General features: G+C 32.7%; 4 protein-coding genes and 1 non-coding gene across 8 annotated transcripts in view; 3 read left to right on the top strand and 2 right to left on the bottom strand.

Annotated features, from left to right (window-relative positions):
* Nucleotides 1-22,471, bottom strand: part of LOC125835105 (40S ribosomal protein S4-like) — a 254,483-nt gene that overhangs the window by 108,342 nt on the left and 123,670 nt on the right. The gene's annotated exons all lie outside the window — the stretch shown is intronic.
* Nucleotides 1,235-4,391, top strand: LOC125835104 (BAG family molecular chaperone regulator 4-like). The gene is made up of 4 exons (XM_049514237.1): nt 1,235-1,570; nt 2,764-3,005; nt 3,464-3,610; nt 4,047-4,391. The coding sequence occupies exons 1-4, from the start codon at nt 1,315-1,317 to the stop codon at nt 4,236-4,238; spliced, it is 837 nt and encodes a 278-aa protein (XP_049370194.1). The 5' UTR covers nt 1,235-1,314; the 3' UTR covers nt 4,239-4,391.
* TRNAE-CUC (transfer RNA glutamic acid (anticodon CUC)) lies at nt 5,309-5,381 on the top strand. The gene has a single exon. It is a non-coding gene; the product is annotated as a tRNA-Glu (tRNA).
* LOC125835102 (LRR repeats and ubiquitin-like domain-containing protein At2g30105) lies at nt 6,726-13,181 on the top strand. The gene is made up of 10 exons (XM_049514235.1): nt 6,726-6,971; nt 7,083-7,177; nt 7,557-7,718; nt 9,756-9,866; nt 9,962-10,062; nt 11,138-11,275; nt 11,552-11,600; nt 11,767-11,832; nt 12,549-12,668; nt 12,752-13,181. The coding sequence occupies exons 1-10, from the start codon at nt 6,794-6,796 to the stop codon at nt 12,860-12,862; spliced, it is 1,131 nt and encodes a 376-aa protein (XP_049370192.1). The 5' UTR covers nt 6,726-6,793; the 3' UTR covers nt 12,863-13,181.
* Nucleotides 16,295-19,596, bottom strand: LOC125835095 (putative pentatricopeptide repeat-containing protein At1g12700, mitochondrial). 3 transcript variants are annotated; one of them, XM_049514224.1, is made up of 2 exons: nt 17,658-19,596; nt 16,295-16,376 (listed from the first exon to the last, which is right to left on the bottom strand). In XM_049514224.1, exon 1 carries the CDS (start codon nt 19,594-19,596, stop codon nt 17,809-17,811), a length of 1,788 nt encoding a protein of 595 aa, XP_049370181.1. In that variant the 3' UTR covers nt 16,295-16,376; nt 17,658-17,808. The 3 variants fall into 3 exon arrangements, with proteins under 3 accessions (XP_049370181.1, XP_049370182.1, XP_049370180.1); XM_049514225.1 differs by having other exon boundaries at nt 16,297-16,339; XM_049514223.1 differs by having other exon boundaries at nt 16,303-16,484.

The raw sequence follows: 22,471 nt of genomic DNA, 5'->3' as shown, positions 1-22,471 counted from the left end.
TACTTACAGTCAACTTCAATTCAACAAAAAATCTGTTAGCTACTAAAGAACATTATGCATAAATTATTTTTTCTTTTATGCAAAATTATTTTATTAGTTTTCAATATCTCAAACCAAACGAAAAATCTTTGTGTTGGCCCATTTGGTATTTTGAGTTCAATAAATAAGATGTTCTCTGAATATTATTTTCGAAAAGAAAAAGAAACAAGGAAAATTTGCAAGGATTTTTCAATAAGAGGAACTTCTCTTTTCCCAAAGCTTTAGTTTCAACTAAGAAATTTCAATTATTTTATAGTATTATTCTGAAATTCAAAATTCATAAGCATAATTTTAGTATCGAGATTATTTTTCAAATACAAGATCAAGAAGTGACCAATAGGGCCTATTTCTACATCATTGACCCACCCTTAGTTAATCATAAAGGGCCTACATACTTTAATATGTACTGTGTGGCAAAATTTGAGAGGCACCCCTAGAAAATTCACTAATTTAATCAAGAATAGTATCTACATTATTTGTTTTATGTTTTTTTTTCCTCCTTTATTGATATTCATAGTGAGATTTCGATTAATTTGAATTTACTTTACAAAGCTCATTTAAAAAGAAAACACTTATTCTCCACAAAAAGAATTTCATACTCAGAATTTGAATTCGAAATCTTTAATTAAGGATACTTGAAGTTTCTTTTAAATAAAGAAAAAAAGAAAACGTATTAATACATAAATAAATACGTATAACTTGCAGATCTCAACTAATAAGTAAACACTCTAACGGTGAGTATACACACCTAGACATTTCTACTCATGATCTCACTCTGTATCAGTTGAATATTCCAGCTTACAAAATAATCATCTATGTGTAGGTGGATACACTGAACACCAACTCTATTTTAATGTAGAAAGGGATAAGCACAACAACACCTGTGAACTCGGATAACCTTGTGGCATACCTCCAAAATTTATGTGTGTGTCAACATAGAATGTCTACTAGATGTATTGAAAATGAGTCAAAAGTATTTAATTGTTAGTTGAGATCAAATAAAAATGTCTAAATATGCACTTTCAAAATTGAATTGCTTACTTATCGTGGCTAAATTTGAGTATATGTTTATTTATTCTATGTTAACATAGTCAGTTGACAAGTCACCTTCCAGTAGTCCCCATCAAAGTGAGTACAACGGCCTTTTTTTCATTTTCCAAGTCTCATTCATTTATGGTCTTCACTCAATTCACCACCAAACTTTAATTTCTCAATCAATTTCTCACCTTTTTAATATTTTCTCATTTTACTTTCTTTTTTTTTTGTGGAAAAAACATGAGAAAAAAATCATCAACTTCTTCAAAAAGTAAGAATGAGGTAATAAAAGATGAGAATTATAAATTCACTGAGTTTGAAGAGGAAAAAAAGAGTTGTATTATTGATTGGGAAGTTAGGCCTGGAGGTTTATTAGTTCAGAAAAGAGTTGGAATTTCTGCTGAGGAAAATTATGTTGCTGGTCCTATGATCAAGATCAAAGTCTCTTATGATTCTTGTTACCATGATGTTGTTGTTCCTGCTGAATCAACATTTGGTAAACCACTAATTTTTTGTACTTTTGATATTGTTGATCATAGTTAAAAGACAACTTTGGCGTAACTAGTAAAGTTATTGTCATGTTATTAATAGGTCATGAGTTTTGAGCCGTGAAAATAGTCTCTTGCAGAAATGCAAGGTAAGACTGGACATAGACCCTTGTGGATTGTGGTCCGGTCCTTTCTCTGACTCCGTGCATAGTAGAAGCTTATTGCACTAGACTGCTTTTCTTTTTAATCATTGCTTGGAGCAATGTTAAAGTTATCCGCGTATGACCTTTAGGTCACGGGTTCGAATTGTAGAATTAGCTATTGATGTTTGCGTCAAGATAGATTGCCTACAATACTACATCACACACCCTTGGATGTGTTCCTTTTTTGGATCTTGCATAAATACGGATCATAATGTTTTTTGCATCAAACTGCTCTTTTATAACTAAGAGCTCCCCCTATGTGAATTTGCTCATATTGTCGATTTCAACTATGGATAAAGGAGTGTTATGGTAGGTCAATGACTAGCATAAAACTAGTTAATTTATGATGACTATTCAAAGTTCAGTTTTTTTTTTTGGTATAATACATAAATATGACTTTTAACTTGACTTCAGCGTACAACTATGCCCTCCAACTTTGAGTGTGCATAAGTAGACACTTAAACCTGTATAAAATTGAACAAGTAGACACACGTGTCTTACATGACATAATACACGTAGGACACAAAATTTTCATGTAGGGTGTCATGTAGGACAAATGTGTCTATTTGTTCAATTTTATACAAGTTTAAGTGCCTACTTATGTTCACCCAAAATTAAAAGTCATAGTTACCAATTGACGCCAAGTTAAGGGTCATGTTTATTTATTATATTTTTTTTTGTTAGATAGTAGATTCCCACAAAAGGACCAACAGCCACCAACATAGTCATTTTAAGTAAAACACCAATTACGCTTGAGCATAGAAGGCACATTTACAGCCATATTCATAAAAATTCATGTACTAACACATGAAAATTAATGAGCTACCCCTCAACTCTTGTAGTTATTATTTAAATAACCTGATAGTGAAAGGTTTTTTTTTTTTTTTTTTGTATTATCCATATATAGAAGTTAAACTCAAAACAAACTTGTGACCTGTCAATTATTTTTTTCTTCTTAATTTGTGACCTAATTAATTTTTTATGTTAATGAAATAAAGGGAACTTGAAGAAAATTCTTTGTGACACAACTGGCTTACATCCTAATGTTCAGAGATTATTGTTCCAAGGAAAAGAAAAGGATGAGAATGAATGCTTACACATTTCTGGTGTAAAAGACATGTCAAAGGTGATCCTAATGGAAGATCCAGCCAGCAAAGAGTTGAAGAAAATTCAAGATACCTCTATCTCTTCTGAAGCCATCGCCCGAGTAAGAGTAGAGGTCGATAAGCTCTCACATAGGGTACGCAAATTTTACTGATGATCATTCAACTTTTAGTGTATTGTATCAAAGTCATAATTAATTTGATAATGAAGAAATATAACTCAACTATGTATATGTACATACTATCTACGTGCCATCACTTTTTTTTTTTTAAAAAAAAATCATTTAATAATCGATATTTTTCACCATGTGGCAAATTGTGATTTTTAAAAGAAAATTACAAGTGGTGCCACATCATATTATGTAAGATGAGTTGTTGAAGGGTAGCTCTTTGTTTGGTGGAGGCCGGAGGGTTACACTTTTTAAGACACAATGGCTCTACTAGGCTAGGTCTGATCGAGCACTCTCTATTCTTTGTCCAATTTTGTCTTACCAAACAAGACTGGCATCTTACTCACTCGTCAATTTTTTAATGGGAAATGACTTGAAAAAGATTTCCCAAACTTGGTTATATAAGTCTATTGCTTTTATTGTAGGTTGTGGCCATAGAGGAAGCTGTGCAAAGAGGCACCAAAGTTGAGGACAGAGAATTTGTTGTCCTAACAGAGTTGTTCATGATTCAACTTCTTACACTTGATAGCATTGAAGCAGAAGGAGAAGCAAAAACTCAAAGGAGAAAGGAGGTTAGTAGGTGCATAGCTCACAAAAGTTAGTATTAAGCTAACGTCTGACCATAAATTTATAATGACAAAATGAGAATAAAAAAAATAAGGATAACAACTCGATCCTACCAAATCAGTTGTTACACAAAATAGGACATTTCAATGCTACCTAACAATGGATTTAACGATACTGTACAATAAAATTTAATAAATAATCAAAACAAATATTGTTATTAAAACTAATAACACAATATAATAGGTAACAACCATCCAAACAAGCCGTAAATGATGGTTTAAAGGATGCATCAAACTTTAGTTTCAAAGAAAAGTAAAATGTAATGTCCTTCTTGAGTAGGTCATGACAGATTCAGAATTTAAACACTAAATGCTCTGAGTAGCAAAAGTGAATCCCGAAATGACACATGTCTCTAACGACAAGTTTTTCGTCTCCTAACAGGTTCATCGCATTCAGAGTTTTGTTGATATGATTGACAATTTTAAAGCAAGAAGCTCTAGCATTGCTAGGAATTGTATTGGTACTATTTCAATGGTGAATACCAAATGGGAAATGTTTGATTCAGGAATTGGAAGCCTCAATGCACCAAGCCAATCCACAAAAATCACACAGGAGTGGGAAGTTTTTGACTGATTGATTTTGAGTCATGAGTTTCTTGTGTTGTTAGTGATAATATCAACTATGTATTGTTCTTTTAAAATCATTCTCTCATTGCTTGTGTAGAATTTTTTGGTGCACTTGTATGGTTAAGAAATGCTCTCAACTTAATTAAGGTTTAAATCATCTTGATGTCTGATATCTGTTTTAGGGTTTGATGAATTCTTAGTGGGAAAAAAAAAGTTAATGAAGGATCTCATTGAATTGAACTGGCTTTGTAAATCTAAGAAATGTTGAGAATTCTTAAATCTTTCTCAGTTTAAGAATCGAAGATTTTGGTTTGAATACGAATAAAACGAATAGCTTTGTAAGTGATTTTTCTATAAAAGATGAATTCTAACAACTTTTTAGTTATTTCGTTCTTTGTTTCTAATTAATAGGATCATGAGAAGAGGATTTTGTTTTCATTGAGCTAAGATAATATGTTGATACAATCTAAACACTACATTAAAATATACTCCTTCCGTTTGAATTTGTTTGATCACCTATTTTTTTTAGTCAATTTTAAAAAGAATAATTTTTTTATTAGTTTTGTCTCTGAACTATTTCAAACTTAAAAACACCGTTCTATTTGACTAACTAAACTTAGATATATCTTTAATCTGTCACATAACATATATACCAAGTAGTCTCAAACTCTTATAAGAGCATGATTTTAATAAAAAATCGAGAAAAATGTTGTAAACACCCCTAAACTTGGCAAGAATTCAAAGGTGTATTTCACTCATGTTGCATGATTGGAGGTATATTTAAGTTCAATTATTCAAGTAAAAGGGTGTTTTAAAGGTTGTTTGAAAATGAAACTAATAACTCACGTCGAGTTTAAGAGTGTTTTCAATACTTCTCTTGTCATTGTTTCAATAACTCTTTAATTTCAACTTTTCATATAACATGTTTAATACTACAAGATTGAAGAACATTTTGGTACATTTGACATATTTTTAATTTAAGACAACAAAATTCCAAAATTTTCTTTATTTTTTTAAACTTCGTCTCAAATTAAAATTATTAAACAAATAAAAAGGGAGGAAGAACAAAGCCAACAATCCGTTGTAGTCTAGTTGGTTAGGATACTCGGCTCTCACCCGAGAGACCCGGGTTCAAGTCCCGGCAACGGAATATCTTTTTTTTAATTTTCTTTAATTTCATCTTCTTTTGGTACATGCCCTAAAATGTACTGGTAATAATGGTAATATGATGTAAAATGCTAATTTGCTATTCACTAATTTAATTCTAATTGAAAAAAAAAGTTTGCCGTGGAATATGCATCAAACTATTAAAAGAAAATTGTTTATTGGAGTTGTTCTTGAATATTTGAAAATTGAAATAATTTTATGTTCCAATAAGTTTTTGGTAAAAAGTGAAAATTATCTATCACCAACGGGCATAATATTATCATATGCATCAAACTATTAAAAAAATACATTACCTATCGGAATTGTTTTTGAAAATTGAAACGATTTTATGGTCAAATAAGTTTTCGATAAAAAGTGAAAACTATCTATAACCAACGGGCATAATATTATCAATTATTGATATTGTTGTTTATTAATATTATCGATTATTGATATTGTTGTTTATTCTTTATTTCATGGCCATGTTATCAAAGTGAAAGGTAAATTATATAGAACAATTAAAATATCAATTATGTTATATGATAGTGTTAATGTCGGAGTGCTAATTGCAAAAGTTTCAACATACATAAGTTCTATAGAACAATTCTAAAAATTAAAATAGGTTCTAAATCCAAAGCTCCATGATTCCATGACTCTTTAATATGTAAACTAAAATGCTTTTTTCTCCAAACAAGTTGTAACATTAGCCATGGCATGTTAGTTTGTGTTTAATATAATTAAGTTTGTACTCCCTCGGCTTCTAATTACTTGTTCATTTTTAATTGACACATCTATTTAGAAAATAATTATTGATATAGTTAGTTTACCATTTTACTCCTATTAATTATGAAGTGGATGAATTCAAAATTTAAGATTTTCAAGAAATTCTACCTTTTTTAAAGTAATTAATTGAGGGTATAATAGGTATACAAAAATTGTCCTTTCTTGATTTGTCAAAATGGACAAGTAATTAGGGACAATTAAAAAAGGAAAAATGGACACGTAATTAGACACAAAGGGAGTAATACATAAACATACTTGTAATTTAGATTTCAGTAAATACTTAAATTTATATAAAATTAAACAAATAGATAGATAAATTTTACTTGGAATAATGCACATAAAATATTATATAGGACATGAATTGCCTTATAAAACATGTCTCTATTTGTTTAAATTTAAGTCTCTATTTATATTATCAAATTACATAAATATTAGCTAAAGTCAAATTAAATTATCTTTTTATTTTCTTAATAGGCGGTGTAAAAAATGAAAATGATCAATGAAGTATGTCTATAATTACTAATACTAAAAAATCTTTTGCTAGTATTTACATTTCACCAAGGAATGATAAATAATTTCGTCAAAAGGAATAATTGTTGTTTGAATTCAGAGATCGGCGGCGAGTAAAGAGAAATGGAGAAAGAGGGAAAAAGCGACGCCGATAACCGGAGTACAATCACAGTGAATGTTAAGTTCAGTGGTCGATCGATACCGGTGGAAATCTCCGACGAGTGCACTGTCAAACACCTCAAGTCTCTCCTTCAACCACTCACAAATGTCCTCTCTCGCGGCCAAAAACTCATCTTCAAAGGTATTTTTTCTTTCAATTCTAACCTATCAGCATTATTTCGTACGCAATCGGAGCTCCAAAGAACTGAATATCAATGAATTTGATAGATGACATAATTTTTTTCATGAATAGGGAAAGTTTTGGTGGATGAAATAACATTGAAGTCATCGGAGGTTGGAAATGGTGCGAAGATCATGCTTATGGCTTCCCAGGGCTTACATCAAGGGGTAATTCTTTATTTTCCTTTACATTATACTCTATTGAGCATAACTATTTGGGATTAGTACTTATATGTGTTACTATACTTAGTTTGTTTATGGATTTGTACATAACTAGAAAATGGAGAGAACCTCTAGTATTGATAAGCTTCTCAGTTGTGTTAAAGGATAACATATTGATTACTAGAATGAATTAAGGCTACGCGGAGTAGAATGTATATTTAGATATAGGAGACTACAACTGATTTGGATTGAGGTGTAATTGATTGAGCCGTGCTTGTGACTTTCGAATTTTTGTAAAATTGAAAAACCAGAAATTCCACTGAATTTATCCCAGTTAGGTCCTGAACTTCTGCTTTCTTAAAGCTTATTTGTGTATATTGGATAGGATGGACCAATAAGAAAGGAAGCTTCCAACTTGCCCACAGCGAGGAGGATGCCTGAAGCTATGAGACCTAAAAGGGATGTTCCTCAAGTTCCTGTTGTGAAGAGCCAACTTGAACGGTGGAAGGCCACTGGGGTTGTTGCATTATCAGAATGCAATCTGAAGGTAAGACGAGAAGTAACTGACTTTGCTTTGTCCAATGATTTAGAACTTGTTCTTACCGTGAACAATCTCTATTGACGGGACAAGAGATACAATTGTTGAACTGGAACTCACTTTGATCCCAATCATATGCATATTGGAGTTGACCTAAAAATAGAATTGTTTGGTCTTTTCCTTTTTCCTTCTAATTCATTTTTTTAATTTTATATCTAATGCATTTTCTGGCTCGAGTAGGTGAGATAGCCAAGCTATTTCCTTCTCTTTCGTATACAATATGGGAAAAACCACTAAAGAAAAGAATCCATAAATTTATAAAAGTGGTCTAAGGGATTTGAACCTTTGATTGTTCTTCATTCTGGCTATAATATCAGTTTCAGTAATGGAGCTGTTAACAACTCATCCATCTGTATGGAGACTAATTTTGCAGTTTTACTCCAAATAGAACATGGCCTTTGGAGTGGATCCCCAGTATCTTTAGAAAGATCTTAGGTGTGAGTTGTAACTCCACCAGTTATGCAGTCTAAACAAAAAACAAAATTCTATCTCCCCTCCACTATGAATAAAACTGCCAAAAGAGAGGAGTATTGTCAAATAGATTCAATACATTTGGAATAAAACAAAATCCTTCCCTGACATGTTTTATTCCAATTTAAAACTTTGGCTGATAGATGGGCTGAATATTGTTCATTTTTGGGAAATTGGAGGACCAAGTGTCATGACCTTCCTCATAGGCCATAGCTTGTGACAAAATGTTGTATCTCCATTTTGTTCACCTTTTGAACTTATTTATTGCATCACCAAAACCAAAATGACCACCCCAGTGTTGTGAAAGGCGCCCGCCTTTCGCCAAAGGCGATAAGGCCAGGCGAGGTGAGGCTGTTATGCCTATTTACAGTGAGGTGAGGCTAGATTAAATAGGCGAGCTATGGCGGCAATATGGCAATGGCGAGGCGTGGCGGCGCCTTTTTTATTTTTATTTTTTAAAAAGGCCCGACTTAATAATATTAGTCAAAATTAGGGTTTCTGCAAACTTTCATTCAGTCGCGACTCGTGACTTCTTCTATCGGAATCGTCGAGCACTCGAGCTTCTTCTACTCTTCTCCTTCGCGCGAGTCACGTCTGCCAGGTATGACTACGAAGACCTCTTCTTCTTCAGTCAGTTCTCTTCTTCTTCTTCTTCTCTTCTTTTCAGTTTTTCTCTACTTCAGTTTCTTCTTCTTCAGTCTGTCTGCTCACTGCTCTGTTTTCGTGGTAGTGAACTGCTCTGTTTTGTCGCTCACTGGCCACTGCTGAGTGCTGACTGCTCACTGCTGTCTATATTTTAAAAAAATAATTTGATCCTTCTATATTAATTTAGTTTTATACTAATTAATATAGTATTTATTTGTCAATTGTCTTTTGAATTAAGTCTTTAAAGTTCTAGATTTTTAGTATCTACTATTAGTTTTAGAATTGAAATATTTGCTAATATATGTTACTGCTATTGAGATTTTGGATATATGCAATTAAATATTTTTAATTTTTGGTATTAATTGGCGCCTCAATTCAAAAAGGCGAGCGCCTCGCCGCGAGGCGAGGCAGGCCTTGTCAGCCTTTCGCCATCCAAAACACTGGACCACCCAAAGTTTCCTCATTTGCAAGACTAAGTTTAAATTTAAGACCCAAAAAGATGCAGTCATGTAGAGAAAAGAAAAAAGAAAAAAAATACTACCGTGCAGTTCAAACTTATTGAATGAATGTTGGGTTATTCTGAGAGCACATTTAGCCTGCATTAATCAGATAAAATCCCTTCTATATATCATGTGTGCATGTACATATTGTGTATCCAGTATGAAAGTATACTATGGTCAAATGGTAAATTCATCTTAGCCAAGTAGTAGGACCAAGTTTGATTCCTTCTATCGCCCAAGAGTTATTTATCTACTTGTGTTAAATCGTAAATAGCATTATGTACGTCCTGAAACTACGTTCGCAGCCGATTCTTTTTGCTTTTTCCTCCTCTTGAAGATATTGCTCTCATTACATATTGGAACTTGATAGGTCTTGCCTGATGAAGTGTTGACCTGTGGACCTTCCGCTAGAGTCCTGGATCTCAGCCACAACGCCATACAGCATCTTCCAGCCGCAATTAATAGCTTGAGTTCTCTTCAGGTCAGTAGAGCTGACTTCTTTATATTTCTTTGAAATTGCGATTTATTCACTTGTTTGAGGCAGAAATTTATTTTGGTATTGTTTCTGCTTCCCAGAAATTGATCCTCAATGGGAATGAAATTATGGATAATTCCTTAAGCTGGGAAGAGCTAGCTTCTATAAAGAGTCTTATGGTTATCTCACTGAACCAAAACCAGTAAGTCCCCCTTCATCAGCATATTACTCTCCAAGCTGAATTGGATTCACCAATATATTGCATCGCCTCTATTTAATTGAAGTAGAAACGTATTCTTTTCTGCACCATTAAATGATGGCTACACCAAACATGTATGTACATTTGAGTGTGAGGGACAATAATTGCAATGTCATAGTTCTCATTTATTGTTTTCATAAAATTAAAATATGAAAACTGAAGTATATCAATGAGTAATATAAGTTGTTGAATTTCTAGTATTCAAATGTTAAGTTGCATCATTGGAATGTTAGTCATTCCAAGTTTTCCTTTGACATACAGCTTGAAACTAAATTGTAAAATTCACTCACAGTTTTCTGTCTTATATACTTGTTTTCCTTGCACTTTTATGAGTATATATTTATTAAAAGTTACTTTCAGAATAGTCGAATACTTACAAAAACATAATTGAAAAATTGTCAATTGTCATGGTCTCTCAAATGTTTGAATAGGTTGGCTTTTACATATCAGTTTATAGTTTATTTGAACTAGTGATTGGGTATTGGCAATTTCTATGTTAACTCAATTTGTTCTCACAGAAATATTATAAAGCTTTTAATCGGTTCTTTAGTTACTCAGTTTTAACTTGCAAGTGCCAAATTGGTTATCAGACAACCCATTAGCTAAAGTATAAAAACCGTTCCAATGTATAAGATTCACATATAACTTAAGACAATTGGACGATGGATATAAGCCCAAATACTGCTTTTGGCAGAGGGGAGAGACCAATTCTTCATGCTTGTAGTGTTTGGTGGATTGTAAATTGTACCAAGGCAAGTCTAATCATAAAACAACATTATTTATTGACTGACCCTCTCAAACATGCATGAAAACTGAAAATAAAGCTGTCTATCTTTCATTCACAAAATACATGGTATTAATTTTTTGGTCAGTGACATTCAGATGTCGTTTTGTGTTACAATTTTATTTTCTGATACATCTTACTCTGTTTACCAACCTCAAATCATATATCATATGCCATTATTTCGTATGAAGGTTTCTTGTATGATTGTATCAAGTAGTCTTCTTTGGTATGCAGCATAGCAACACTGCCTCCTGAGGTCGGCACTTTGACCGGTCTGAGACAACTTCATATTGCACATAACGAGTTAACAGGTCTCCCATCTGAGATAGGTCTGCTGACCAGCCTTGAGGTTCTGAAAGTTAACAACAACAGGTAATTTGAAGTACTGAAACAAAAAAAGATATTTCAATGATATGGAATCAGCGTGAAATTGCATGTCCAAACGCTGATTTCATCTCACGATTCCATATCGTGATATGGTATCGCATGGCCAAACGCCTACTTAGTGTTTTACGTTATTGTTCCCTCTCCTCCTTTTCTGGAGGTCATGGATGTTTCGGAGTCTGTTGATTTTCTTTTTATCTTTTATTTTTCTTTGAAGTGATAAGGACCTAAGTTACGTTTGTAAGCTTAACCTTTTAATTGCAGGATACGCTCTATTCCGGAAAGTATAGGGGGTTGTGTTTCTCTTATTGAGGTAAAAAAGGGCATATTTTCATCTACCCACTTGTCTTCTCTTCTCTTTCATTAACTGGAATCATGAAATCCAAAATATAGGCTGAAACCTGCAATAAGTTCCAGCGTTTATTGTTTCTTGTGATGTTATTACCTATATACAGATAACGTGATTCTATATGGTGTAGGTTGATCTTTCATCTAATCTTTTGGTAGAGCTGCCAGAAACAATTAGCAAACTAAAGGACTTAAAGGTCTGTCTTCATCTATACATTTTTCGTTTTCTCTTTTGAAGTCATTCTTCAAAATACCACTTCAGTTTACAGCTTTTTATATGCAATATAAAAAAAAATCTTTTTTTTTTTTATAAATGCCGTACAGAAAAGAACTTGCAAATGTTTTACGAAATTAGCTATATATGCTCAAGTACTGGTTGTTAGACATTGGTAAAGAATGTAACATAGTTTTCTAAGATAGAGCATAGCCTGGATGGACATTTATGTATCAGCTCTAGAACATTCAGCTATGACATTTTAAACCAAACTAGAGGATTTACTGCCATAATCTGCTGGACCGACACCATTTGCTTGGATAAAAGCACAGCACATGATAGGTAAAATTTAATCATGGTTAAGCGAAAAACTTGGTTTTATCAATTGGCGCTAGTAAGTTTATACTGCACATTATAGGGGCATGTCACGAGTTTAAATGTTGCCACAGAAATATTCAAGTGGAGAAGGATAGATGGTAGTCCATTATCACATAGTGTCGAACTGTGTGCCAACCAACTCCCAGGGATCTCTCAGTTATCAAAAGGGAAAAAATGTTGTTTTCTTTGCAAGGCACGACACAAATTTCTTTAGTCAACAATGTTTTCTGAAACATCTAGCATCATGTGATGGCCTCTTTTACCTGACAGTATGTTTTTGCCCCAATTATTTGTGTGGTTCATGTCCGATTACTGGTGCAGGCACTTTATCTTAGGAACAACGGGCTCAAATCCCTTCCTAGCAGCATTTTTACACAGTGCTGTCAACTCTCTACACTAGATCTCCATGGAACTGAAATAACTATAGATGTTATCTGCCAGGTAGTAAATTATTTACTACTATAAAGTATAAACAGTAATATGCTCTATCTAGTATGCCTCTTACGATTTTCAAACAATCACAGATTGAAGGATGGGAGAATTTTGATGAGAGAAGACGCTCGAAGCATCAGAAACAACTGGACTTCAGAGTGAGCAGCTCTGGCAAATTTGACGAAGGAGCTGATCAAAGCTGATAAGGCCTGATACAAATTGCTCGGTAACTCGGTTTTATATACACCCTGACATACATTTGCATAGTGATCCCTAGCAAACTTTACAGAAGAATCTTGTAGTACCTGTTAAGATACATCAAGAAATTATAATGAGCATACTTGCTCCTCTGTGCACTCCCTAAAGATGATTAAATTTTCTGAAGGCTTACTATAAAGCTTTCTGCATCTTCTCAAACTGTTACATATATAGTTGAATGAAAATTCCCTTTTAAGGATACATATTACAAATTGCTGAACCCCTAAAGAATTGAATTATTTGACTTGCCAGTTGAAAGTTACATACTCCCTCCGTTAGAGAAGGATCCAGAATTTATATTTTGCAGGTTCAACATTTAAAGTTTTTTATCCTTGAATCGTTGTATCTATTGTTTATTATAATTTTTTTTAATGTTTTACTCATAAATTATACATCACACCAAAAGTACTGGGTTCAGATGAAGTCGGTACCAAAGAGCTACATCCGTCCTTGCCTCCCATCTCAATTTTTGTGGCACAATTGAAATTTCGAGAGTCATAATTAAGTTTTTCTTTTATTTGAATTTTTTTATGTCTTTAATTTTTTGTATGTATTCAAGTGCTCCGTCTGCAAGCCATTGGATCAGATTGTCTTATTGAAAGGTTGGCTAAATGCCAATGAAACTTTGTACGCGCTATTCTCTTCAGCACTTAAAAGAGAGATTTCTCATATTCAGATTATAAGTTGGGGAATCGAATTCTTATCATAACGAATGGATTTGCCCACATAGTGACTCATGACCTAGATCCAACATTCAACATCTCTCACATCACTCATGATATATTAGATTCAAATCACTATCAGGTTAACAACACACATAATTCATACAAATAAATAGTTTGTGTGACGTGCGAGCATCATGATTTATATAAGAGCTCTACATAGGAATTCAATCACACGTGGAGAGAATTCACTAATATGATGATCTTTTTTTTCCTCACAATACCTCAAACATTTAATAATTAAAATTTTAGTTGATTTCAAAGTTCTAAATATCAAGAAAATAGTAAATGACAATTTGTCTATTGTAGAGTATGAAGGGCAAAAAGTTCAACATTTCTAAGCACCTTAATATTATAAATATAATGTCATAAAATTATTTAAAAATTGATAAAAAGATAATCTATCAAGTTTGACTAAAAAAGTAGTTTGCAATATAAAATACGAATCAATGCTCCTAAAACAAATAAAATTGAAAATATAACACAAGTTCTAAATTCAAAACAAAACATTTAACATGATAATTTTATGTCAAATTTCAATATAACATACATAAATATGATTTAAAAGAAAAGGAAAACGTAAGTCCATAACCTTATTCAATGATGAATTCTACTTTAATTTAAAAATTTGAATACTAACAAAATTATACCAGTGAATTTTTTTTAGATAATACGAAAAATCACATGGAATCACATGTTGAGAATGAGAAGGAAATGAAATATAAATAAAATATAATGCAAAATTAAAATAAAAAAAAATTAGAAACCAATAGAATAATAAAAATTAAAAAGAATTTAAAATAATAGAAGTAAAATAAATTAAAACGAAAAGAAAGAAAATTAAGACGTGATTAGCACCATGTAATTACCAGCAATTCATTACACCAAATTACCCACTGACCAAGTAATTACATGACCAACCAAACATGTCAGGCGAGTAGTTACACCAAATCCACCAACCAAGATGGCTTTCCAAACAAGCCCTTGGAGATCAAATTTCAAGGTAATTAGGAAAAAACAATAGTTTAACTGTTTAAATGTGTCTAAGTTGGGAGGTGATATGCCTTCTTTTTAAAGGGACCTTATAGTTCGAATAGGAGGATTTCAGAAGAGGCTCGAAATATTCCCTAGGTATTATATTATGCCTTCTTTTTAAAAAATATACTAAGTTTTTGATACTAAAGCTAAAAAGGAAATTAATAGGAAATACAATCCAAGAACTTACACAAGACCTTTTAATCCCCGCTTGCTCCATGGACTAACCTTCTGAGCCAAGAGTCAAAACTTGTTAGAACTTGAAGTTTTGCTCATGGGGTAAATGAGGTCGAAAGTTCAAGACCTCTTTTTTGCAAATCACCCACTGACATGATTAACCCCAAAATGGTCAAAAACTCATCCAAGTTGATTCGAAATAGAAGCTATGCATGAAAGATCTCAAAATCTTACTAGAAATGTTCCACAAATACATAATAATTCATGAAGGTAAACCACTCATGCAGATGCAGCAACCATTCCTTGTCGCCGCTCCAATCCAACCACAACAAGATACTATTACAAGAACTGCTCCGATACAAATATTATGAGCCTGCCTGCAGCATATCAAATAAGTCAATTAGTTTTCCGCATGAAATTCAAACTTGGAGAGGAAGCAGAACATCAGATATGAGTCATCCAAAACGAATAATCTTGTCATTCTATAATCTTAATAAATCATGGAGTCAAGTTCTGAGGATTCAAACCGACTCAAAACTACAGATATGTTATGAAGAGAAGGCAGTAGTGTCTGTTTACAGTACAAATGGCACAAACAAACAGGTAAAGACCATATATAATTTGTCAGAAACTTATGGAGCAAACTCCTAAAGCACATTCAAATTAAACTAGGAAGTGGTAGAAAATTGCTATTCAGGTAAGACGAATGGATATGGAACAGGCCATTCAAGGAGCAATTTCCCAGGATTTTCAGCTTTGCAACAGTAGAAGTGTATCAGTCTCAAAAAGGATAGAATATAACCTTTGGAAAGAAGGTGTAGTGACTGTGAAAAGGAGGAATGAGCCAGGAAGCTGATAGACTATGTTGCAAAGTATTTAAGCTTATCTTCACTAAAAAGGCAAGAGGTCTGAGAAATGAAGCAAAAACTAACACCTGTCACCAATTGCATCACTTTCTTACTTCAGTTTCTAATGCGACCATGATGAGCTTGTTCTACAACCCACACAAACAAATTTGACATCATTTTAAAAGAATGTCTTGCAATCTAACTACAGATCTAACTAGAATAGCATTTGGCATGAAACACATTTCAATACTGCACTTTTCTTTTATATGAGAAGAGCCATCAAATTTACCTCTTCTGTCATAAAGTTCCCAACTTCTGTTGCTTGGATAATCTTCCCAGTTCTATGACTTCCCTGACGTAATCTGATTCAAGAGAGTTAATGAGAGAGAGAGTAGGAGAAAAAAGAAAGTACAAAGAGCATTTGGTTAAAATAAATTACATATGACCGACGATTTGTGTCGGCATCTAAGTAAATCACCTTGCAAAACTAGACAATAGAAAATGGAGAATTAAAACTTTTATCTCCAATTTTTAAGTGAAGCTCTTGTATGATGTCAAGGACGGAAGGATTCTCCCTTATAACGTTTATCAAAAACCCAGTTGTAGTTGCATCAAATGAGAAGCCCCTTCCAGCTATTTCCTTCATGAAAGATGCCATTTCACTAATTTTGTTGCACCTGAGAAATCCTTGCACAACAACATTGTAAGTGATATTGTTGGGAAAACAACCATTGTCTTCCATCTTCCTTGGAATATCTTTAGATTCATCCAAAAAGCCTTCAAGACTATTTTACTATGTCACCCTTTGAATATAATAAATACAATGTCTTGAAAAATATAATAGGAAAATGACTATGATTAATGGTAAGGGTAAATTAGGAACTAAAGAGTTATTTGGTGTGATGGATAAGAGAATTTAATCCAGGGAAAATTTTTAAGTGGTCATTAATTTGTTGTTTGGTTGCAAAGGGTGGGATAACTTATCCCAGGATTAACCATTAATCCAGGGATAAGTTATCCCTCCATGGGGTGGAATAATAATCCCAGGATAAATTAGGTAATCCAACCCAAACAAGAAAGGAATATTAGAAAAAAAAACTGAAAAATACTTATGATTTCCTATTTGGATAGAAATTCTATCCAAACTTAAGTCTATTACAAGGAAATAAGGTTGAGAAATGGTCACCAAGCTGGATTTATCAATTATGGGGCAACAGATGGGTTGAATGGGCTGAGCTGAAATCCAATGGCAGAAGTGGTGGCATTATAATACTTTGGGAAAAAAGACAATGGACAGTCAGAGAAATTCATAGGGGCAGTTACACCATTTCATGTTTGATGGAGAGTACAAGAGGAGTTCAGATGGGGTTTCACAGGTGTTATCTACAGACCTCACAACAATCCAGAAAGAGAGCTATTGTGCTATGAACTTGCAGCAGTACGGGATTTATGGAATGATTGGTGGGTAGTTGGAGAGGACTTTAATGTTTGCAGATACAAGAGTGAAAAAAAACAACGGTAGTAGAAGATCCAACGCAATAAACAACTTCAGTGAATTCATTCTTAATCTGGGAATTATTGATTTACCTTTACTAAGGGGAAACTTCTCTTGGTTCATGGGTGAAGACTCTCTGCAAGCCTCTAGAATAGACAGATTTCTAATCTCCCCGGGTGGAATGATACTTTCGACTTAATAAAGTTACCAAAAACAAGTATTACATTCAATACTTATGGATTTTAATATTTGAATACTTTCCTGAAATATCAATTATAAAAATAAAAATAGTGAAATAAGGTAATGAGAAGTTTTTTGCTTTCTACAGCAAATGTTAATCAATGTATTACGTTAATTGCCAAAACTGTGATTTGTTTAAAAAGAGGGGAGAGGTTGGGTTATGTTGGGTGAGTTGGGTTACAACCCATTGTTTGACCCAGTAAAAATATAGGAAGTGGTTTACCTTTTCAATAAGCCTGCCTGCAAATCCCAAGCGACGTTCTAATTGGCTTTTCTGCTTCCAAAACTGCATTAGAAAGCATTTCTTTTGCAGTGCTAAAAGGAAATTGTATCACAATGATAGTGTAGCCGAATAAATCAGGCGAAAGAAATATTCACTTCATAATTTTTGAGTGAAGCTCTAGTATCATGTCAAGGACGGACGGACTCTCCCTTAGAACGTTTACCAATAACTCAGTTGTAGTTGCATCAAATGAGAAACCCCTACCCGTCATTTCCTTCATAAAAGTTGTCATTTCAGTAATTTTGCTACACCTGAGAAATCCTTGCACAAGGACATTGTAAGTGAAGACATTTGGCAGATAACCATTCTCCTCCATTTTTCTTAGCATATCATTAGCTTCATCTAACAACCCTTCAAGACATAATCCATTAATCATTATATTGTATGTTCTCACATTCGGTAGCACTCCAATTAAAGGAAGGTTCTCAAAAATGGCACGAGCTTCGTCGAGTTTACCATTTTTGCACAAGCCACCAATGACAATATTGTATAAAATAATATCAGTATCTTCTCTCTTTCTTTCCAACTTATTAAAGAGCGACAAAGCTTCTTCAACAAGTCCATACTTAAAATAACCATTGAGCAAAGTGCCATGAATGTAAAAATTAGGTATGGGCCCTGCAGATTGCATCTCAGCAAAGAATTTTTTTGCATGGCCTATTCTTCCAACTTTAAAAAGACCTTGCAAGATAGTATTGTAGGTAACGACATCAGGTTTTGATCCCTTTTGAGAAACTTCACAAAACAACTGCATGGCCTCATCCACTTTCTTTTTCTTACAGTATCCATTTATTAGTATGGTATAGCTAATAATGTTAGGCTCAATACCCTTATCGATCATGATATTGAAAATTCTCCTCGATCTATCGACTTGACCACGCAAACAATATCCATCCATTATCGCATTATATGTGATTATATCAGGCTCTACACCTTTTCTGACCATGTGTTTCATTACTTCCTCGGCATCTTCAACTTTCCCTTCTTTGCATAGTCCATCTGTTAGTATGTTGAAGGTGTGCACATCTGGATACATAGTAAGGTTCACCATCTCCGAGAACAAAGTTTTAACCTTTTCCCACTGACCGAGCTTACACAAACCATCAATTATTGAATTATATGTGACTATGTTTGGAGGAATGTCTTTTTGCTTCATCTCGTTCAGAATGTTGATAGCAGCATCTAAGTTTCCATCTTTGCAAAGAGCATCTATAACAATGTTGTAGATATATATGTTGGGCTCGGTGTTACCTTGTTCCATTAACCGGAGCAAACCTAAAGTTTTTTGAGTATGACCCCTTTTGCTGAGCCCATTCATTACAGTTGCATACATGAAGTCGTTGGGCTCACAGATATCCTCTCTCACCAATTTTTTGAACAATTCAACAGCATCTCTGACCTTATTTTCACTAAAGAGTCCCCTTATTAAAGTGGTAAAGGTGACAACATTAAACGGAATGCCATTCTTCAAGTAAATGGGTAACACAGAAAATGCACAATCAGCAGAGTAATGCATAAGGCAATAACTGTTAATCACACTAGTCAAGATGAAGCCATCAATTGGGATACCCAATTTCTGCATTTGTCGAAAAAGAAAAAGGACAGCAGAGTAATGTTTCATACTTATCATAGTCTTAAACAATTTAGAGAAATCAACAACTGAAGGAAGAGGTTTCATTGTAACCATTTGATGGAAGAGAGTAACAGCATCATCTAAATTGCTGCTATTTACACCAATTTTATCCTTTACTGTAATAGATTTATTACTGTAATGGCAAGAAGAACAAGTTCTCACAGTAATTGCTGAATCAGCAAAGAAAGAGACAAAGGGAATACCATTGCAATTGCCATTGCCATTTTGCAGAGAAATTCTCCTCATCTTCTTCAATGGCTATATCTCTATGTGCCCTAATTTTATTTTATTTTGTAATAAGTTTTCATTTGGGTGGGTGGGTGTGGCGAAGTGTATTAGAAAAATGGCCTAATATATACTACATCCGTTTACTTTTAATTGTAACTAGGTAAATTATTCGTACTTTGCACGGAATTGAACTCTTTTATTAAGCTTACATATGATTATTCTGTAATATACATATTTTTGATACATACTCTACATTATCAACAACATTTTATCTTAAGGCAAAACATTCCTCCGAAGTCTTAAAGTGTTATATTAATAACATAAGCATAAACTAATGACTGTAAAAAACATACCAGGATCTGTAACAATAGAATGAAATAGAAAGGAAAAAATTGAGCCCATTGATTGCACAGTGTCCCTTAAGGAAATAATTCTCCTCTAGTACCCGAGGTTTAAAGGAATTATTCCTCTCATGATAGAACGATTCTATTCATCAGTGTATTGATACAAATACAATGGTGTAGTTAGTCACTCAACAGGAGCAGAGTACACGAATATTTATTTGTGCAGAAGAAGAAGAAGAGGTTCAGAATTTTCGTTGTTTTAAAATGAGAGGAAATCCCTCTATTTATAAACAACAAAGGGTAGTGTCAACAAATATATGTTGTGCTTTATCGGAAATGTCACAACTCTTTAGAAAAGTTACAACCCTTTAGAAAGGTAACAACCTTTCATAAAAGTCACAACTTTTCATAAAAGTCGCAACTCTTCATAAAAGTCACAATTTTTCATAAAAGTCACAACTTTTCATAAAAGTCATAACTTTTTATAAAAGTCACAATTTTCATTAAAGTCGCAACTCTTTATAAAAGTCACAACTTTTCATAAAGCCACAACGTTTCATGAAAGGGGAAGCTAGTTTTGAAAATAAATAAATTTAAAAAGGAATCTTGTTTTGTGGTGGCACCACGTAGGCGGGCCTAGAGTTCTCTTATATATATATATATATACTAGTTTTACGACACGTGTGTATTGTATATATAATATATGAGGTTATAAAATAGAATTAATATTACTAAATTAAAGTTTTTTAGTAAATAATTATAATTGAACAAACATATGACAAGTGTTTTTAAAGTATTAATACATATTGTCATAGAGTTACTTGTATTTTAAGATCAAAATGACCAGATATCATTAAAACATTTTAAAATACATTCAAAGTTTAAATAGGAGAGAAAGTGACATTTTTTTAATAATATTATTTCTTACTTCACTCAATTTTATAAACAAATCTAACCAACGAAATAGAAAAAAAATGTCACCAATAGCCTTTCCTCTTGAGGTTATGAACATAAATGATGTACACCGTTTAAGTACAAATTTTATCTTAAATATTCATACTTGAAATTTAGTATGTGCATGACACTAATAGGGATTACCATAAGTATTTCAATATTTTTACCTTTATATGTAACATATCTTTTACTAAATATTATTACTCTATTAATATTTGAGTAAGACTATCATAGAGAGGTAATTTTACCAAAATGTGTACTTGGTTGTTATCATGAATGATGGTTATATATACTTAAGTAGAATAATTTAATTTTAATATATGAATAACATCACAATCATTTTATTAAGTTTCTACCTTATCTTTGTGGAATTGTAGTCTTCTCTTTTTTTCTACCGCATACATATCATATAGTTGTTATCTAATGAAAGTATTTAGTATCTTATAGAAGTTGTATCATGATATAAAATATTTAAATCTTTCAATAATAAAAATTAATAGATTAATAAAATGTAAAGTATTATTTATTGAATGGGAAAAGGGTCTGAAAAATACCCAATTTTGACCGAATTTGTTGTTACGATACCAAACTTCCATGAGGACCTATTACCCCCCTAGACTATTTAATACTGTATTTTTTACCCCCTGAACTATTTAATAGTGTATTTTAAAGGTATATATGTGCCCACGTGGACACATTACTATTTATAATTATGCAATATTTTTTATGTCCACGTGGGCACACATATATATGTTTAAAATACGGTATTAAATAGTTTATGAGGGTAATAGGTCCTCATAAAAGTTTGGTATCATAACAGCAAATTCGGCCAAAATTGAGGTATTTTTCAAACTTTTATCCCTTGTAAAATCATTAATTTGATTTAAGATCATTTTATGATCAATCACTATTTTCTTATCTATTTTTATATAGCTAGAATGGAGTGTGTCTTGTGATAAAAAGAAAAAAATATATGGAACAATACATAGAGACGAAAATATATGTTCATGCTATATACACTCTAGTGTCCATTTGATTTAAATCTCTTGTCACCAACACTTTGCTTTCTCCATTCATTTTTACGTACATATCTATTAAAAGTAATTATAATTATGGCTATGTTATCATATTATAAGTAAAAGTTAAAATCTATTTTTGAAATAGTGAATTTAACATCAAAACTAATAATTCAATGGACTACGTTGATACCTATTATTTTAGAGAAATTAGGAAGAAATTCCTTCGTTTGAGGGAAACGAATAAAAAATAAAAAAACAAAGAAGAAATATCTTACCCAAATCATATGCCTTTTTTCATATCTGTTTAATATTATTGTCTCTCCCACAATTTTTCGTCACTGTGAACTCATGAAAATGGTAAGAAAAAATACGAGTGTGAATTGATGAATGATTTGCTACAATTTTTTCACCAACTTTTTCTTATGAGGTACCTCGAATTTCGTTGAATTCCGAACTTAATCAGTTTTTGCAAATAACACTTGAGATTTTTTAAGAAGAAGAAGAGTAGAAAACTTAAAGAAATTGTTGTTTAAAAGTGTGAGGAAACCCCTCTTTTTATAGCTACCAAATAGTAGT

Source organism: Solanum verrucosum, unplaced genomic scaffold, assembly GCF_900185275.1.
Source record: "Solanum verrucosum unplaced genomic scaffold, falcon-dt-bn FXZP01000220.1, whole genome shotgun sequence".
In the NCBI taxonomy this organism is placed as follows: domain Eukaryota; kingdom Viridiplantae; phylum Streptophyta; class Magnoliopsida; order Solanales; family Solanaceae; genus Solanum; species Solanum verrucosum.
This window is presented reverse-complemented; position numbering and strand designations above follow the sequence as displayed.

What these genes read in the sequence shown, in the direction of transcription:
- LOC125835095 (XM_049514224.1), bottom strand. Translation starts at nt 19,596, where the DNA reads ATGAGGAGAATTTCTCTGCAAAATGGCAATGGCAATTGCAATGGTATT.
- LOC125835102 (XM_049514235.1), top strand. Translation starts at nt 6,794, where the DNA reads ATGGAGAAAGAGGGAAAAAGCGACGCCGATAACCGGAGTACAATCACA. An exon ending in TATCAGAATGCAATCTGAAG is followed by an intron (nt 7,719 to 9,755) that starts GTAAGACGAGAA and finishes GGAACTTGATAG; the next exon opens with GTCTTGCCTGATGAAGTGTT. An exon ending in CTATAGATGTTATCTGCCAG is followed by an intron (nt 12,669 to 12,751) that starts GTAGTAAATTAT and finishes AAACAATCACAG; the next exon opens with ATTGAAGGATGGGAGAATTT.
- LOC125835104 (XM_049514237.1), top strand. Translation starts at nt 1,315, where the DNA reads ATGAGAAAAAAATCATCAACTTCTTCAAAAAGTAAGAATGAGGTAATA. An exon ending in TCCTGCTGAATCAACATTTG is followed by an intron (nt 1,571 to 2,763) that starts GTAAACCACTAA and finishes AATGAAATAAAG; the next exon opens with GGAACTTGAAGAAAATTCTT. An exon ending in TCGATAAGCTCTCACATAGG is followed by an intron (nt 3,006 to 3,463) that starts GTACGCAAATTT and finishes CTTTTATTGTAG; the next exon opens with GTTGTGGCCATAGAGGAAGC.